Genomic DNA, 19,423 nt, shown 5'->3' with positions numbered 1-19,423 from the left:
ACGCCCGGTGGAAGAGCTCACAGCTGAGGGGGAAATTTCTAGCTCAATACAAACAGAAAAAATCTATAATAAATGACATATACATTGGAAGTATAATACTTAACAATTACCATAAACAAACAGAGGAATACATTTCAGAAAATATTGAATAGCTAATACTTTCAGAAGGTAGTTAATAGGAATTAAGTTTCAAATCACTAGATCTCTTAAATCTTTGTTGAAATTATTTCACACAAAGTTATATGACTTACAACCATGAATACAGAAAAGAGAGGGGAGCTAAGAAAAAGAAAGAAATGGAAATATACCCAGGCCAATAGCTTGGCAGAAAGAGTGAGATAAGAGATGATGGCCTGGGGTTTGGCAGGGAGATCAAATGGGCCCTAGACTAGCAAGGATCTAGAGAAAAAAGGAGAAGAGATATCAGAGCCAGGAAGAGGAAGTCCTACATGTTTTCAGTCCACATCCATCTCACTATTTGTCTTGCTAGAGAATCTGCCTGCTCCTCATCTTCTCTTGAGAGTTGAAGGCAAAAATAATACTTTCTCCATTCCAAACTCTATGTCAGACTTGAGGGTCCCTGGGCATGCTACCCCTAGATCCATTGCTAGAAGCTGACAACCCTTAATGAGGTAGGTATGGTTTGAGGTGTGTTGAAAGGGTCCCTTGTCCAAAAAGCACTCCCCCTATTGAACTGTTATCATACTTGAGATTTGAAACATTAAAAAATTTTAATCTTGCTATGGATCGTTAACATACATTATGTCCAGACATAAGGGACATTTTCCCCTCTAGCCATTCTTTGTATTATGAAGTGGGATTTCTCCAAGTAGCATGAAAGTCATGGGTGCCTATCAGAAAGGAAGAGTGATACCTGAAGAAAAGGTTGAAGGAATTCAAAGATAAACTTGAGTTAAGTGACAGTTTATGGCAAGAATAGCCCTTTAAGACAAAGCCATTCCATCACAGACCAAAATGGGGATGAGAGACAAACATGGAGGACCAATGTCATGCTCTAAGAGTCATATTGGCACATTGGCAGATTCCATTTCAACTCTTACGATCTATATTTTGGATCTTGGATACTTAGTGGTTCTATTGCACCTGTCTCCCCTCTCTCCCTCTTCGGTTGTTGTCCCCTTTCTGACAAGATTTTTCCCTTTTAAGGCTCCTGGGAGGGTTCATTGGACTGATTTGTTCCACAGAATACTTTAATAAATCCCTAACTAAAAGAAATAGAGAATTAGAGTTCCCTCAGATCATGCTTGAAAGAAAAGATTTAAGTATTAATATTGTCCCCAAATTTGTCTAAATGGATAGAGGACAAGGTAGAAGGTGGGGAGGGCAAGCTTTCAGGTCTTTTAAAGTCATCTGAAGTGCAAACCTGGGTCGTGATGTCACCCTAGTCTGTGAAAGAGTGAAGGATGCATTCTGGGATAATACTACTAGCGTAGGCACTAGGAACCCATTCCCCACCCCAGAGTGAGAATACAGAAACAAAAGCAGTTTACAACAGGTGGAACAGGAAAGCTGAGGTGGGGGGTAAGAGGGTGGAGTGGATAATGCTAACTGAATTTGAAGGACAGATCATCAGTAGTGACATCTTCACATTGAACCAATGATGGGCAGGGAAGAAAGACAACAAGACCCCACAACAACGGGAAACTTTTAAAAAATGTTTTATTTCAAGAACTTTCTTTTTTTGCTTTTACTTGTATTTCAAAAAAAGGTGGATCAAAGTACAAAAAAAGTCAGTTGAATAACAGCAAAGGTTTAGAAATCACAGCAGCAGAACTAACCCAAGCAATATACAGACAGCACAGTTCAAACACCCCGATGCACGCAATTCAGCTTAGGCTCTTCACATATTTTGTGGGGCTCTTTCCCCCTCTGTACAAAATACATCAAAGCATGCCATGAAATCGGAAAAAGGAAAAGTTTAACAAATGGTTACAAGAAATGGAGCTGTACAATAGGTCAGTTTTCTTTCCTTCCTCTTCTCCTTCTCCTCTTCCTATTCCTTTGCTTCATGTTAAATTATTCTGGAGACAGTTCACTTCCGAGTCATCTTGGTCACCTTTGTTACTCTCATGTTTGGGTGACATGGAATTCTGAATGTTAAATGACTCCTCCTCTTTTAGGCAGGACTTCAGAACATCCTGCATTTTATGGGATATGTTGGAGTCATCCTGGAAGAAGAAAAATTGGGGGGGAGGAGGGAAGGAGAAAGAATGAGAGAGAAAAATCAGACAGAATACATCTCCAGCATCAGATCTGAGAAGGGGAAAAAAACGGGAAATCACTAAGACTGGCAAAAGTTATTCATGAGTTACCTTTAAGAATCCTAAAGGTTTGTTGAGATCAAGGAATAGCCAGATAGACAAGTGGTTCTTCTAGGAACCACAAGTCTTAGATTTGCTCATGCTGCAACCTTCTGGCTAACTGGTTTCCAAATGGCTTGAATTTAGTAGTAACTGTCAGAGATTTCATCACCATGGGAGGCACAGTCATGAAAAATTTTGAATACACTTGTCTTCAGGCAAGCCAAAGACCTTCCACAGTAATGAGTTGACACAGGTCTGTCTATTGAATACTGACTTGACTGTTGCTAGGGCTTTCTCAAATATTGTTCTACCTCTGGGAGAAAACCTCAGCAAGCACAGGAGATATTTTCTACTTGCTAGTCCCAGTTAGGTGCAGGGTAACTTTGGGCGCATCTAATCTGTACAGTAAAGCAATCCCTTTTTTAATCAGAGAACAAAAATGTCACTTTCTTTATTACCTGTTGGGGTTTTTTGACTCATTAAGAGGTTGTAACTAAAATGGCTTCCTTGCTGAAGACACTTCACAGGAATGATTTCTGTTTCCTGAATGGTTCCCAGTGATCTGTGCTAGAGTCTGGTTCATATTCCCACCTCACTCTAGGTGGGTACCACATTCCTACCACACATGTTACAGCCTCCAAAACAGGACAATTGTCTTTGGGGGTTATATCTTCAAAGGTCTTCTATACCTGTACCAGATAACCTCTTATATATGTCTTTTAACACAATTGATGTGCTTTCAAGATACTTTTATTGATATCTTACATTCTACAACACTAAAACCTCCAGGTGTTCTTCATTCTTTTCTTCCTTTCACAATTCCCTCTCTCACTTGTCTTTACCCACTTCAGGACCATTTTTGGAGACAATAACCAAACAAGTGCACCAAATTATGACTATTTTTGTAGATGGCCAGGATAGTTCTCAAAATCACTATAAATTCTGTTGATGATAGGTCATAGAACCATTGAGCATTTGGTGGCATGTACAATGCCCAACCCACCTTTGAGCTGCTATTTCTTTAATAAGCATCTTAACTCTAAATGTTTTTTCAACCCAAGCATCTGCACCAACACCAGTTGCTAAGGGGATAAGAATGCATGCCATGGAATAAGTATTTCAGTGCACTCTATCTGTTGTCCATCCCATTCTATTATTGGGCAGTGTGGTTAAGTGCAATTTGGGAAGTCTTCAGTTAGTCAGGAAGCTAAGAATAGGGGCACTGTGGATTTCCCTCATGTCACATTCCTGGTGTTGAGCAAATGTGTTTCCCTATCATGACTGTGAAGCAAGGAACTGCTAGATTTAATGTGTCTAGGTTGTTGGCCTCCATACATACAGGAGTTAAATTTATTATCACTTTTCTGGATATCTCATAATATTACCCACTCTAAGATTATTTGCTGACATTGATCCCAGATAAATTTTTTGTTTTTGTAGGGCAATGAGGGTTAAGTGACTTGCTCGGGGTCACACAGCTAGTAAGTGTCAAGTGTCTGAGGCAGGATTTGAACTCAGATGCTCCTGAACCCAGGTCCAGTGCTTTATCCACTGCACCACCTAGCTGCCCCCAAGATATGTTTCTAATATTTTATCTGGGTCTATTGATTCAGGTGTCACCTGGACCACCTTACTTCTTGCCCCCCGTGACTCAGTCTGATCTTTCATCCCTTAGGCTCTCACTACTAGAAGAACACTAAGGACAAATCTTCTAAAATTGTCACACTATGGCAGATATTGAGATGTCTAAATATGAGAAAAGCATACAAGAATAACTTCTGCCTCATATTTAACATAAGCCAGAAATATTCTAGAGTATAATATCTAACTTGGGGCCCCTCAGTTTGAGAGATATGGTGAACTTGTAGAAAGTTCCAGAAAATGCAATGAAAACAACTGAAGGGTTAAAAATTAGGTACTAAGTAAAAATTTTAAATGAAGGAGGATTATTTAGTCTGGGGACAAATATAGTTAAACAGAATTGAATAGATTTAACATAGCTCTTCCCCTGCATCCACTAGTGATGAAGAAGAAGAAATGGATTTCGGGTATTAATGAACAAGACAGCTGACTGAGGCACAGAATAGCTGTGAGATTTTCATTCTCTTTTTCATAGAGAGCTTTGGAAACTTTCCTTTGTGGGGTCATTGGGGGAGATACACACAGGAGACTGAACTAATCCTTATTTTAAGCCTTTTAGTAAAACTGGTTTCGAACCATAGCAAAAATACTTTGGTCTTTGGGGGCCTCACAGTAAGATACCCTCTTTTCTACCTTCCAGGGGTTTCCTTTGATACCTCCTACCATTCTCTGGGACATACTAAAGCCACAGGTATACTGACATAATACAAAGAAATTTGGACGGATGAAACCATCGTGTCAGAGCCAAACTAAACTTAGCCCCTTTGAGCCTTGTGGGAGCGAAGATCAAAAAAATGTCCTAAATTTGGGCTGAGGGGAAGGGGAAGCGCATTCTAAGAAATGAAGAGTTCCTACGCCACCACTCAACCTTTCCATCCAAACAGCAACAGTAGAAGCTGTTTTATATGAATACTGGACTAAACTTACAGTTAGTTTCAACCTCAAGAATCATTTGTGAATGTCAATCACCTTCTAAGGAAAGACCTTTTTGTTCTTTGCACTTATATCCCTAGTGCCTAGCAAAGTGCTGGACTGTTGTAGGCGCTCAATAAGTAAATAACTGTTGATTGATTGCAGGGTCCGGCATCATGGGAGTCTATGAGTAGGACATTCAACCTAAAGCTTTCTCCAGAAGGTGATCAAGGAAGACTAGCTGATGGAAGAGTCAAGTAATCGGAATCTTGACAACTACATCCCAATGGTTGGCTCTGTCTCGCACCAAGAGGGAATACTGTATGTTGGGGAAAGCAAAGGATTAAATAATTTCTCCCCCATTATACGTACTCAAGGTTCATCCCAACCACATCAGCACCCTCCTAGCTTAGAGATTATTGGGACTAGACGGTCTTTTGGGATCTTTTCTGATCTAGAACCACAATTCTAAGAGTTGCAACATTCATTCATTTGCTTCTAAAATCCAGCATTTTGTCAGGCACGTGGGGAAAAAAAAGATGTCTGGCAAGTTAAAAAACGAAAGAAGGAGAGTAAAGTAAAAGTGGAGGTTAGCTAAGGGAGAGGTTTTGAAAAGGTTTATCAACAAATGAAAGGTTCTAGTGGTTCGAGGAACTGGATGTTGAATGTCCTGTAAAAATCCCCCACACTTGAGGGTCCTGGGCTCCATCTACAACTTTCTCCTTTGTAGTTGGGATGCCAGGATGATGCATGGCATTCAGAAGGACTGCACTTAGATGATAGGTGACCTTCACTTGTGTCGAATACACAGGATTCCTGCTATTGCCCTTATGGCAGCCATTTCCCAAAATACTCACCATTCCACTTGGATAACCCACAAACCTCAGCAGGTTGGGAGGAAGGTTGCTGCTGAACAATGACCCCTTCCCTCTTCTCCTGATAATCCCTTCCGGGTTTGCTGCTTAGCTACACAAGAGACTCACACACAGACTTACATACAATGGCCCACCCGATACAGTTACCTCACATCAGTCCAACGGGGCCAATGTGAGTGTTAGCACAAGGTGAGGTGAGTAACAGAGGACGGGGAGGGGAAGTGTTATTTGCACATAGGCTAGCAATATGCCCTTCCCACCTCCCCCCACATTAGTCTTCAAAGCAGCAGATTGTTTTTTGGTCAGAAGCTGTTTCAGAGTGTGCCTTTTAAAGGACAATGTACCTGGAGAGGGAACTGACCCATTAAGTCATGCACTGGACCTCAAAGCTTGATTGTGTAGTCCAAGAGTCTAGTGCGATGGCTTATGAATAATAGGTGCTTAATCAATGTCTGTTGATTGTAATTGAATTGGGAAGAACACTAGACTAGAAGACCTGAGTTTTAATCCCAGATCCACTATTTACCTGTAGGATGTTGAACAAATCACCCAACCTTACTGGGCCTCCAGAGCTTTATCTATAAAATGAAAGGCTTGGGCCAAGTGGTGCCTTTCAGTTCTAGGGACTCTAAATAATAATCAGTCTTTTGTATGTCTAAGGATTGTGGGCTTTTTTTCTTTTTCTTTTTGAGGAGTACGATTTGGTAATGATTTTGTATGCTGAGATTACTTGTCCAGACACAGAGATGAGTCAAGAACAAAAACAAAACTTTGGAGACAGGGTCATAAATGATTACCTGAAGATCATTACTAATTGGTAATCAACCTTAATCTTCAACACCCAACACCCAAACTAAAGCACCAAGAAGAAATTCAGAATTTCCACTGGGTTCTGATTGTGGAAACTGGTGGGAAGAGGAGTGAGAATTAAAGTAACATCTGTACTATATTTGGGGGTTCAGTGTTGGAAATTCTTACTCTCAAGGGTCTTTCTTTTCAAAGCTGAGTGTGTTGTGAATTTAATGTCAAATAATTTTTTTTCTTATGGACATCTTATCACAAAGTAAGATCACATAATGTTAGAGGGAAACATAAAACTTTTGTCCCACAATGATAGCTCATACTACAAAACCCTCAAAAGGTAGGAAATTAACTTTTCTTTCTGCAACAAGAAAAAGGTGGCCTCACCTTGTATATAAATATTTGACTGGAAATTCATGATTCCGAAATGTTAAGATGCCCAGTATGCTCTCTTTGTCAGCCCACAAAAAATAACTGTGAAAAATTCATCTGGTCACAAGAACTGTATTCTGGCCTAGGACCATAGTCCAGCTAGGCTAGGATGATCTGTCTGATAATGCCACAAAAAGGATAATTTGGAGAAGCCTATACAAATTCAAAGGTTAGAGATGTCCCCAAATATCCTTAGTTGTCCTTAATGATCTAGTACAGAGCCTAAATCTACCTGTAAATTTATCTAAATCTTTTCTTAACCTATGAACATTTTAGTCACAAGTTTTTGATGTTTATTACTTGAAATATAACTAAACACTTCTTTTTTTATTTGTGCACTACCACATTACCCAAAATCTGATAAAGATCTATGGATCCTAGTGGACTGCAAACACAATTTGAGTCAGTGTCGTGACACTGCAGCCAGAAAACCTAATCTGATCTTGGCCAGCATTATGGGAAGCATAACCTCCAGGAACGAGGAAGCAACAGTCCCACCATGCTCTGCCCTGGTGACATCTCACCTTGCGGAAGCCACTTTCCCTCAGTTTCCCTATCTTTTTTGTGTGTGTGTGTGAGGCAAATGGGGTTAAGTGACTTGCCCAGGGTCATACAGCTAGTAAGTGTTAAGTGTCTGAGGCCAGATTTGAACTCAGGTTCTCCTGAATCCAGGGCTGGTGTTTTATCCACTGAGCCACTTAGCTGCCCCAGTTTCCCTATCTTAAAATGAGAGAATTGGACTAGATAACCTCTAAGGAAGATCCTTTCTGGCTCCAATAGTTTGTGATTTAATTTTGATCCTTTATTACTTTATAGACTTTAGTTTTAAAAATTTTTTTCCACTTTACAAACTTTAATCATATTGCCTCTTCAGCCTCTGTCTTTTTTTTTTTTTTAGTGAGGCAATTGGGGTTAAGTGACTTGCCCAGGGTCACACAGCTAGTAAGTGTTAAGTGTCTGAGGCCGGATTTGAACTTAGGTACTCCTGACTCCAGGGCCAGTGCTCTTTCCACTGTGCCACCTAGCTGCCCCTGAAAAGTTCTATTTTTTAAAAGTTTGTTCTCATATGGAAAAGGGTTAAGATACTATTACCTTCCTTCCTCCATTTATTTCTCCTCTTTTTCCTTTCTTTCTCTCTCCCTTCCTTCCTTCCTCCCTTTCTCTTCTTTCTTTCCTTTCTTTCTTTCTCTCCCTCCCTTTTACCTTCCTCCCTTTTACCTTCCTTCCTTCTTCCTTCCTTCCTTCCTTCCTTCCTTCCTTCCTTCCTTCCTTCCTTCCTTCCTTCCTTCCTTCCTTCCTTCCTTCCTTCTTTCCTCCTTCCCTCCCTCCCTCCCTCCCTTCCTTTCTCCCTCCCTCCCTTTCTTTCTCTTCTTTCTTTCCTTCCTTTCTTTCTCTCCCTCCCTTTTACCTACCTTCCTCCCTCCCTTCCCTCCTTCCTCCTTCCTCCCTCCCTCCCTTCCTTCCTTCCCATTCTGATGATGCCCATCACTTTCCTAGCTTCTGAAGCACATTGAGTCAGCTTTGACCTCTATTACACTGTAGGCTACATGAAAGTTGGGACCATGGTTTATGTAAATTTTGTATCTGTGCTCCTGTCAATACTTAGCACAGTATTCTGCACATAGCAGATGCTTAATGGAAGTTTATTAGATTGAACTATGTTCACAGAACAGTTTGCAGACGGTCCTAAATGCTTCTTCTGGGCCTCAGTGAATAATTTACAAATCACCACCCTACAAGTAGTATTTGGACTGATTTTCCCTAAATCCATCACATATGCCTGTTTCCAGTTTAGTGACTGCTTGGGTATCTTTCAATGACACTGGACCCTAAACAGTTTTGTACAGGCATGCCTGCCAAACTTGAGTCTTCTCAAACCATACCTGAAAGTTGGATGCTCTATCTCTCATACTCCTGGAAGTGTTAGCCAGACTACTTAATACTTCATTGATCAGCCTCCTCCATAGGAATTAAAGCAAAACCTCTCTCTGTGTTGATATGCAAAGCAAAAAGGAAATGACTGAGTTTTCTACAATACCCAGATGAAACTCTGAATCAACAACGTTGGAATCCTTCTAACTAAGAGCTCTGAAGCTGGTACTCTGGTTCGACTGCCTTTTGGGTGTAAAGGCTCCTGCCTTTAACATCCTGATAGATCTCTGTCCCACCCACCCCACCCCCACCTTCCAGGTTGCTCTCCTTGGTCCTGAAAGGTGCTTCTAAATGACACTCTGAAGTAGCCCCACGGCACAGGTGAGGGGCTGGTGCATGCAGAAGAGGAAATGAGAAGAAGACAAGTTACCTGACAGATAACGTTATCATAGTAAGCCAAGGCACGGGCATGGGGGGAGGAGGTACGGGGAGTGTTGCAAAGTTTCCTTACATTTGGGTGAGATCCCTCGGCAATGGTGGAGAGGGAGAAGTTATCATTGTGGAGTTCAGATGGTGTCCGGAATCTGCTGACCAGGGCAGAATAAAAGAGAAAGAACAGAAGGGAATGTCACAAGTACCGAAGATCTGTCCGCCACAACATCTCTTCAACATCAGGGGCCAGTTCTAGGCCTCCTAAATAGTATCCCTAAGTCCACTGTAACACATAATGCAGAGTTGGAGGAAAGACCTGGATTAAAAAGAAGGTAATGCAACAGGAGATATCAGCAAAGTTAGGGTACAGAAAGAATCTACTCTGTGTGCGTGCGTGCGTGCATATGTGTGAGAGAGAGACAGACAGACAGACAGAAAGACAGAGACAGAGAGACAGAGAGACTGACTAGTGGAGAAAGCACCCAGAGCAAAAAACTAAGACACTTTCCTGTCTTCAGTGCCCTCTGTCCTTTCTCCATTCCACATTCCGTTAGTTGAGAAAGGAACCTTTCTCAAGAATCTGTCTCTTCATTTTATCAGTTGCCCCTTTTAGGGCTACCAACCTACTTTTGCTGTCTCCAAATGGTCAGTGAGGACATCCCTTAGGATTCTCTCCTCCTCCCTCTTCCCTCCTCCCACTAAGCAGCAGCTTGGGAATAGGACACCACTACTCTCCCATCCCCTGTGGGGGGTAGTGGGTGAGGGAGGGGGGGTGGTCGACTGAGCAGCCGGGGAAACAGGCCTGTGTCTTTCCAGAGCGATCACAAATACAGAGAAGGGCCTTGCCTCAATGCACAGGCATAATAAAGGGGCCCCTCCAGCACTCCTTCGGCCAGCTTCAGAACTACACAGAGCTGCCAGCAGCTGCACTTTGCAAAGGATGACCTAGCAGATGGCGTTTTGTCCTTTCCCCAGGGTGGGCTGAGAGAAAGTCCTTCAGTCACATTTCTTGGGGATCCTGGGTCAAGTGAGGGCATAGGATGGGGCTACAGGTTGAATGGAATGAGGATATATTTCAGCCTAGGACATGTGGGGGCTCAGCCAAAAACCTAAGCTCGTCCTAGCTTCCCCTCAAAATGTATATATTTTTTTGCGGTGAAAATCTGCAAGCAGTCAAAAGTGTGAGTGTGTAGTAGGATACACAAAGGTAAACATGCATGTAAAAGTACGGGCAAGTATCTCTGGGTAGGCACAATAGAGATTCAGATTGTTGCCAGGGATGGGTTGAGGTTTTGACCTCTTTCCCCTTAGCGTGCTTAGAATTAGGGTTCCAGGGAAGACGGCTCTGATCTCTGGCTCCTCTGTGCTGCCTTACACCCAGGAAGCATGTGCAGCCGGCAGCGACTCTTAATGTCTGAAGGAATGAATGGGGAAGGAGAAGGGAGAGGGCTGGCTATAGCAATGGTCTGTGATCTCTGGCACCCACACCAGGGATTAGGGGATGCCAGACCTTAATCTGAAACCCATGATTGATGTCTTGCCTCAGCTACTTCCTTTTAGGCCAAAGGTAGGGCGTTGCCAGCAAGGATCGGCATCATTCCCACCAGGGAATGTGCCACTGCTGCAGTACCTGGATGGTCCATATGCAGACAAACGGGCACTGCAGACAATCTATGACATAAATACACCCCGCCCTCCCTAGAGATAGATACCTAGAGAATGCATAGCAAAAACCCAAGTGCTCTGGAGATGGAGGCTTTGGAGCAAAGTGCTGGGTCATAACAGGGTTTGAGGATGCGTGCACCAACCCCTCACCCCAGAAGCGGACCCTCAAAGATCTCTTCCTGCTGTTATTTGAACAGTCATACAAGATCCTCGGCAGTTAGCTCTCTACGTGCATGGGTAACTCAAAAACCACGTGTGGGAGTGAACTTGCTTAGAGAGCAAGTCACACCATCCCACGCTCATGTAGTACCTTGTGGTTTACAAAAGCTCTCCTCAAATACAAGTATTATTATACCCATTTTAGAGCTTTGGAAACTGAGGCTAACACAGGTGAGATCACCTGCCCTTGGGCACGACTGCTAGTAAGCTCATGAGGCAGGATTCCAACCCAGCTCTGCTGGCTCCCAGTCCACTATAACCACATTTATTTGACATGGATGCGGGGTGTTAGCTGAGGGATGAATGAACACCACTCTGGAGGGAGAGATGGAAGAAGGACTCACTTGGTCTTGCGCAGTTTGCTGTTCTCTGTCTTAAGCAGGTAGAGTTTCTTGGCAAAGAAAACAGTCATCATGAAGAGTAGGAGCAACACAAGGGCAGCTGTTCCTACAGCCACACACATCACCTGGAAATCAGTGATGATCGATTCGCATCGCATCCCCTTGTGCCAGATGTAGTCCTGTGTGTTACACCTGTGGGAAGTAGCAGCAGGGACAGGGACACGAATGAGCCACACAAGGGCTGACCTGGTTAAGCTCCCCTAGACTTGTGACATAAACCAACCCCCTAAATTCCAATGGCTTTTCCAAAACCAGCACAGTCCTATAACTGCAGACACAGAGGGTTTTAAGTGGCATCTTTATTTTCACTAACCTCTCATTGAAACTTAGCATGCCCTTAAATTATTTAAAAACAAGACCCGAGGGGGTGGCTAGGTGGCGCAGTGGATAAAGCACCGGCCCTGGATTCAGGAGTACCTGAGTTCAAATCTGGCCTCAGACACTTGACACTTACTAGCTGTGTGACCCTGGGCAAGTCACTTAACCCCCATTGTCCCGCAAAAACAAAAACAAAAACAAAACAAAACAAAAAACTAAGACCCGAGAAGGAGCCATAGGCTTCATAAGACTGCTAAAGGGGTCCACAACACAAATAAAGGTTAAAAGCCATGGCCTAGAGGACTGATAATACAAACCCTCAAACATTGCCATAGCACTTTATAATCTATGAAGTGCTTTCAGCTAAATTGTGTTATCTGAGAATCATAACTGCAAAGATTGGGTAGATATTGTGATTTCCACTTTCCAAAGAAGAGAGCCAAGGCTGGGAGTAACAAGTTGAGTGACTCGCCCAATGTTCTCATGCCTACTGAGTTGCAGAATGCAGGGCTCTGGGTCCCTAGTCCAGTGCTCTTCCCACTACATCAACTGGCCTCTTGAGAAAGGCAGTCACATAAATTTTCCTGGACACTCTCCCTGATGCAGAGAACCTCAGATGAAAAGAGGCTGAAAAAAAAGGCAAATGTGATGAATGACTTTAAAGGAGTAACACAGATTTTTGTGTCTGACTTCTGGAACCAGTCTCTTTACTTTATAGCTACACCCTGTGCACGTGACTAGCTAGATGCTGATATAGATGGGGGAATAAAAAGATGTAAGGATAATACACTGATACACAGAGAGTCCCCCCCCCCACTTCCTTGGTCCCAAGAACATGCCCCTTAAAGTCCTCTTGCTACTGCTATTTGAACCATTACACAAAATCTTTTATAGTTAGCTTTCTAAGCACTGTCCTAGCCCCTCTGTCGGATGACTTTCTCTTGCCCTTGTGAACATTTCCAGGCTCCAGTTCTTCCAATGACATTGCTGTTTCCATGGGAACCAGGCTGCTTCAAAGGGGAAAGATATAGAAAGAGATGGGAAAAGGCGATGGAAGGAGGACATGAACCCCACTGAATGACAAGAGAATGGGGCCCTAGAAAGGGGATTTTGCAAGAAGGAATTTGCTACTCCCAGTCTCAAGGGTATTGCTTAGAACCCGAGACTTCCTTCCAAATTGCACTATCAAAAGCATCAAAGGACTTTTACTGGTTCTGGAGACCAGACAGAATTGGGATCCCTCTCACCAGAGGGTCCTTATCCTTATGTTACAGAGAAACTAACCCCCTGTGCTCTGATTATATCCCAGAAAAAAAGAGGGCAATGGAGACAAAAACTGCTGCAGACAGCAACTTGGGTTCAGTCATATGTGCCTGGAATGCACAAGAACTTTCTAGACAGTACTGATGGATATATGCTGACAGAATTGGATTCTTTAATGGGGGAACATGTAAGTACAACTTGGATGAAAAATGGAAAAAGGGCAACTGGGATGGAATTGTGGGAGGCTTCTTCTGAGACCAGCACACTGGTAGAACTTGTGTGAGTTGATCTAGAGCTCAGTAGTTCAGCATAAAGGGCAATTTTACATTCCCATTTGGGAATGCTTTGTGACTTTAAGAAGGCTCTGAGAACCTTTATAGTCTCTAAGAAGTAACAAAGGATCTTAACTTCCTGTTTGTATTTTTGTTATACTCTCTAAGGATGGAAACTCAGATTCCCTCCATTGGGTGTTGGGTTATGACATCAGCGAATGCTGTGGTGTACAGGCTAGTATTTCCTTTGTGGTTCCTTCACCTCCAACTAAGGTTCTAGAAACAGAAGCCTGGAACACCAATCAGGTGATGGCATTGAGGGTAGCCATAGTTTCCTGTTAGAAAATCATTAGACACTCTGTTTTCCTTTTTGACAGCTTTTGTTTTTGTTTTTGTTGTTGTTGTTGTTTTGCTGGGCAATGGGGGTTAAGTGACTTGCCCAGGGTCACACAGCTAGTAAGTGTCAAGTGTCTGAGGCCGGATTTGAACTCAGGTACTCCTGAATCCAGGGTCAGAGCTTTATCCACTGCGCCACCTAGCTGCCCTTGACAGCTTTTGAATGGCTCCCTGTGGAGCTTACCAGAGGATCAAGATATACAATCTATAGGACACTCTACAACTGATTCTTTGCAGTCCCATATAATTCGAACCATTTGCAGAAAAGAACACCAGCTTCAGTCCCAGATTATCAAAACTCAGAATCTTTACACTAATTCCCAGATTGTTTTTCTATTTAGGATTTAAGTGGTTTGACTTCTTCATTTCCCCTTCAAGAGTTAAGTGAGAGAAACATCAGGAATAAAACCTGAAGTTGAGTTATCCAAGATGAAGGAATTGTGCACCCAAGGAAATGGTAGAAATTCTATTGCTGGGGCTAAAGGGAATACTCTCCTCACCCATCCAACCACAAGTTATCGATCCTCTTTGGGTTCTGTGGAATCTGAAGACATGCTTTTCTAGCCCTTATGATTCTTGCCTGTGTCTCTTCCTTTTAAAGCGGAGTTCCCCATTATCAGTTTAAACATCAAATTAAAAGGTTAATATTGGATAGCAGCCTATCTATTCTAGATGTTTTCAAAGCTATCAAACTTTTCAGTTCCTTTATAGTATGGACTAGGTATCAAAGTAGGCAGGATCCAGTGAAGGAAAAAAAAAAGGTAGAGTCTTGAACATGAAGCTAATGGGGTAGTTTACATTTTTTGAAAAGTTGGGCATAGAAGGGGACTAGGAGACTCCAAAAATAGAAACTGATGTTTCAATTTGCTAATTTTGCCCATTTTTAGGGCTGATCTTCAAGTCCATTACCAAGATCTTCTACTCTGAACTTTCTCCAAAGAAGATTAATTTTTGATGTTCACAGTCCTGCCTTACACATTACCATGGAGAAAGACAATTTCATATTTCACATTGTAACAACACCAGTGCTTATCACAAAGCCCACATTGGTCAGAAGGAGAGGAAATGGTAGGTTTAGCAAAGGGACTGTGTCAATAGGCCATTAAACCAACAGTGGTTTATGGATTTACTTGACATTCTCTAGCCAAGAGTGATTCCTGGAAAAGACAAAAAGCCAGAGGGGAGGAAGAGGGTAAGAGGGTTGGTAAAACTTAGTTTTCGGGGGGCAGCTAGGTGGCACAGTGGAAAAAGCACTGGCCCTGGATTCAGGAGGACCTGAGTTCAAATCCAGATTCAGAAACATGACACTTACTAGCTGTGTGACCCTGAGCAATCACTTAACCTTCATTGTTAACCAACCCCCCCAAAACAACACAAAAAACCAAAAACCAAACCAAACAGCTTTCAACATCTTAAACCAGGGATTTGGGGTGGGGGGAGTCTTTCAATTAGAAATTTATCCTTTTTTTTTTTTAAAGGGGATCTATCCCCTAGTCCTCAGTGTTTCCTTAAAGATTAATTTTACTCCTTTGATATTAAGAATAAGAATTAAACTGAAAATGAAAGGAACCTCCTCTACTCCACCATGCCCTGTCTCTTTTATTCCTATCTTGAGAAGCCAGTCCTTTTTTAGCTCCTGATGCTGGAATTTTCCTTCATAGATTTCTCAGCCCTTCAAGGATCTCATCAAAAATCCTTTCTTTGTCCTTAGAGGAAATCCATCATTTCCATCTGCAGTGTGCAGATCTGACCAGGAAAGCTGCTTCCAAAAAATCTGGAGAGCAGTACCCATTTTCTAATCTGTAGAAATGGGGAAGAGACTGTAAGTTTTACTCTTGGTAAATCTTTTTTCAAGTGATAAAATCATAGGATAGAAACTCTAAGTGGAAATCCTGCAATGGACACTGTTGTGGATTAGTTAGGGTTCTAGAATTGGGAATCTAGGTTGTTTGAGAAAGTTGTCTACTTTCTTGAAGACCATACCTTTCCTAGAAAGAGGTTATGATAATATTCCCAAGAACTGATTTTTTTTGGGGGGGGGTGGAGACTGTGTTCATCCCTCTGCCCCACACTTACCTGCAAAAGGCCCCTAAATTCTCCACCAGGTAGCACTGGCCTCCATTATGGCAATAGCTTGGGAAGAGATCACATACTGACCGGCAGGAGCCATTGTGCCTAACAAAGCCACTTCGGCACACGGTGCCATTCTCACTTGGTGCCAGTTCTTTGCCCACTTCTCCTGGACGAGGCCTGAAGGTGATACTGTTGTCTGGGATCACTCCCAGAGTCTGCTGTGGAGGTACTGCATGCCAACGACTGGTGGGCTGGGAAATACCTGGACCAACGCTAGGTGTCAAGCCAGGTTGGCCTTGGTCATTTTCATCTTCTAGGTCCTGAACAGCTGCTTCATCCTCTTCATCCTCCTCTTCTTCTTCCAGCTCATAAAATGAAGTGGTGGGATAGAAGTCAGACTCATCAAAGGGGGTGAACTCATCATACAGATCAGTCAGGCTCCAGGATGGTGCATCTTCACCTGGGTGAAGGTGTTGGTGGGAAGTGTCAGGTGATCCTGGGAAGCTCTCCACATCGGCACCTCTGCTCTCCGAATCTAAGCTATCATAGTAATCAATGTCGATGATCTCTGAGGAAGGCTGAGGCTCTGGAGTACCCAGAGGTGGAGAGGCAGTAGCTGGCACATGAGGGTCAGGCAGGCTACTGCCCAGGTTCAGCCACAACTCCAAGGGGTTTTCCTTGTGGGCCACATCGGGAAGCTTGGGGCCGGAGCCTGGCAGGGTAAGGCTGGGGTGACCCCCTAGGGTAGGAGAAGGGGGCCCCTTTGCCCCCACGGGCTCTGCATCTGGACCCCAACTTTCCCCGGAGGGTGGTACTTCTGTCTGTCTGATCACCTCCTCAAGGCCAGGGAGGGTGGCCCGACCGGCCTGGGGGTCTCCACTGCCAGCCTCCTCTCGGTTCTCAGGGGCCAGCTCCAGAGTCATGGCCTCAGGCCAGGCTGCCCCGGTCACTGCTGCGGAAGCCTCCAGCAGGGCCTCTTCGGACAGGGCCCCGACTCTCACAGTGGTCCCCGGGGGGCAGTCCCAACAGGGGCCAGCCTCCTCTTCACCCTGTCCCGCACGCCCCTCAGATATGGCCGCTGCCTCGTCCTCCCCTGCGCCTTCCTCCCGGCGCGTGTCGTTGGCCCGAAGCGCCCGCTCCCGGCGGCTCTCCTGGGTCTCTGGCCCTCCCCGCTCCCCGACGGCCGGCGGGGCATCGCCCGCGGTGCTGGGCTCGGAGGCTGAGGCGGGACAGCAGGGAAGGAGGAAAAGAGCGAAGGCGTTAGGGCGGCGCCCGCTCTGCCTAGAGCCCCCGGCTGGTCAGCCCTGATCAGCCCCCTCCCCTGGGCCTCAGCCCGCGTGCCCCGGCCACCTGCAGCTGGCCGCGCTCCAGGACCCACCCCCCCAGCTTAGCTCTCTCTACCAGCCGCGGCTCCGCCCCGTCTCACCTCGCGCCCCCTCCCAGCCTGGGGTTAGGGTGAAAAATGTCACTGACGGGGAGGGGGTTGGGAGTTGGTGACATCTCTCGGGCGCAGTCAATTTGAAGAGCGGCCAGAAGGATGGGGGGGGGCGGCGGATGATCCTTGTGAACCCCTTTCCCTTACGGGAGACTCCCCTCACCCAGTCTGGGGGGTTGGGGGGGACTTGGACACGTGCGAGGTTTCCAGAGCTTCACCCCCGCCCCGCAGATCCCCGCACCGAGCCCCCCACCCCACCCCCAGTCTCGTTCTGGGGCAGAGGGGGACGTTCCCCTCCTTTCCTTCTCGGCTCCGGGGGGTCTAGCGTGTCTGCCTGCTAGGGGCCCCGCTCGACCTGGGGACTGAGGCCCGTCCCTCCCCGCCCCACCCCACCCCACCCCACCCCCACCCCGGCTGTGCGGGGAGGAGGGTCGCGTTCTGCACCTACCCGGCGCGGCCCCGGCCAGGCGGGCGGCTAGGATCAGCATGGCCCCCAGGAGCAGCAGCAGCCTCCGCCAGCAGACCGGCCCCCCGTCCCCCGCGCGCCCAGCTCGGCCCATCCCGCCGCTGCCCGTCCAGCTCCGGCTTGACCAGGCTCCGCTCGGCTCCCGCCGCTGTCCTCCTCCTCCTCGGGCTGCTGCTTCCCGCCGGTGCCGCCCCAAGACTGCCGCTCCCGCTTCAGCCCGCAAAGGGCAGCGAGAGCCGCATGCCGCCCCAGTCCTCTCCCCGGCCCGGCGCCGGTGGCTCCGTCCTCTGCCCGGAGCCTCCCTCTCCCGCTCTCCCTCTGCCTCCCCTCGCAGTCACCCGCACCTCCCTCCCTCTTGCCCGCCCGGGTCTCCCTCCCAACCGCAGCTGCCGGCGCTCAGCACCGCCCCTCCAGCGCCCCGGCGGGCTGCATAGCCCGGGCCCCGGTGCCGCCTCCCTCCCGACTGCACCAGCCGCGGCTCCTCCGCACGTAATGCTGACGCCTGGCTCTGGGGGCCTCCTCCTTTCCTCCCCCCTCCACTATCTCCGCCCGCAGAGGAGGGGGACTAAGGGGGTGCCTCGGCCCCTCTGCCGCACCCCTTCCTGACCGACTGACCTACAGCCCTGTCCCCGGGAGAGGAGACAGACGGAACAGTCCCCGGGAGAAACGCCCTCTGCGTCTCCCATATGCCCTAGAGAAGGGGGCAGAATAACTGACATTACACAGGACAGGGGAGACCCGGCAACGACCCGACCCACAGCCTCCGCCCCTGCGGGGACCAGACTGGCAAGCACTGATTGTCTCCCCTCGTACCTCCCCCGCCTCCCATTCAAGCGACTGGCCAACCGACTATGCAGGGGAGGGGTGGTGATGTCTGGGGAGATGTCTTCCCGCCTTCTCTCCCCAGCGCCTAACGGGCCCTCGAGGGGCTGGGAAGAACACCACCGCCACCCTCAACGTGCACAGGCTGAGGGGACCTAATGACACCCCTTCCCAAAAGGGCCAAATGACACTCCCTCCCTTCCCCCCCCCACACCCAGGGGACGCAATGACCCCCTCCTCTCCCACATCCGTGGAAAGACAGAGGATGCGGACACATGGAGGAAGGCTATGCAAAAACAGCGCCACGAGGACGGGAGGGCAGTTGGGCACACACAAGCCTTGGACACGTCCCCTTGCACCTGAGTGTGCCGAGCACCAGACGCAGATCTGTGTAGGGCACACGTTGGAGGCGGGGGGAGGGCAGGTGAGCTCAAAGAAAGAAACGGTGACAGACTTCAGTTTGTGTACAAAGGGTCCTGTAGGCTCAAGAAATTGGGGTGGTGGAGAGAATGTTTAAAAAGACACTCACCAACTGTAACAGAGACTTTGACCTTAGACCGTGTGGGGACATAGGAATTCAGACACCGGGACGAAGGCACACATGCACACACAAACGCAGACACAGACTCCACGCAGACACCGCAGCAGACAATAACCTGTGCATTCCTACAGAGAGATACTGTTTGCATACTGGAAAGTCTTTCATTGAATCTCAGAATTTGAGTTAGAAGAAACCTCAGTGGCCGTGGGCTACAATGATGAGAGCACATACTTGCTCCCCTAGAAAGAGTTCCACAGTCCCAG

The 19,423-nt window shown here is 46.3% G+C and overlaps 1 protein-coding gene across 4 annotated transcripts; it reads right to left on the bottom strand.

The window, feature by feature from the left end:
* Positions 1-1,663: 1,663 nt before the first annotated feature.
* CSPG5 (chondroitin sulfate proteoglycan 5) lies at positions 1,664-18,131 on the bottom strand. Of its 4 annotated transcripts, none has more exons than XM_043977773.1 (5): positions 17,780-18,131; positions 15,900-17,115; positions 11,518-11,706; positions 9,288-9,444; positions 1,664-2,189 (listed from the first exon to the last, which is right to left on the bottom strand). In XM_043977773.1, the coding sequence occupies exons 1-5, from the start codon at positions 17,889-17,891 to the stop codon at positions 2,028-2,030; spliced, it is 1,836 nt and encodes a 611-aa protein (XP_043833708.1). In that variant the 5' UTR covers positions 17,892-18,131; the 3' UTR covers positions 1,664-2,027. The 4 variants fall into 4 exon arrangements, with proteins under 4 accessions (XP_043833708.1, XP_043833709.1, XP_043833710.1 ...); XM_043977774.1 differs by having other exon boundaries at positions 9,288-9,441; positions 17,780-18,129; XM_043977775.1 differs by having other exon boundaries at positions 9,369-9,444; positions 17,780-18,128.
* Positions 18,132-19,423: the final 1,292 nt, after the last annotated feature.

Source organism: Dromiciops gliroides, chromosome 1 (assembly GCF_019393635.1).
Source record: "Dromiciops gliroides isolate mDroGli1 chromosome 1, mDroGli1.pri, whole genome shotgun sequence".
In the NCBI taxonomy this organism is placed as follows: Eukaryota; Metazoa; Chordata; class Mammalia; order Microbiotheria; family Microbiotheriidae; genus Dromiciops; species Dromiciops gliroides.
This window is presented reverse-complemented; position numbering and strand designations above follow the sequence as displayed.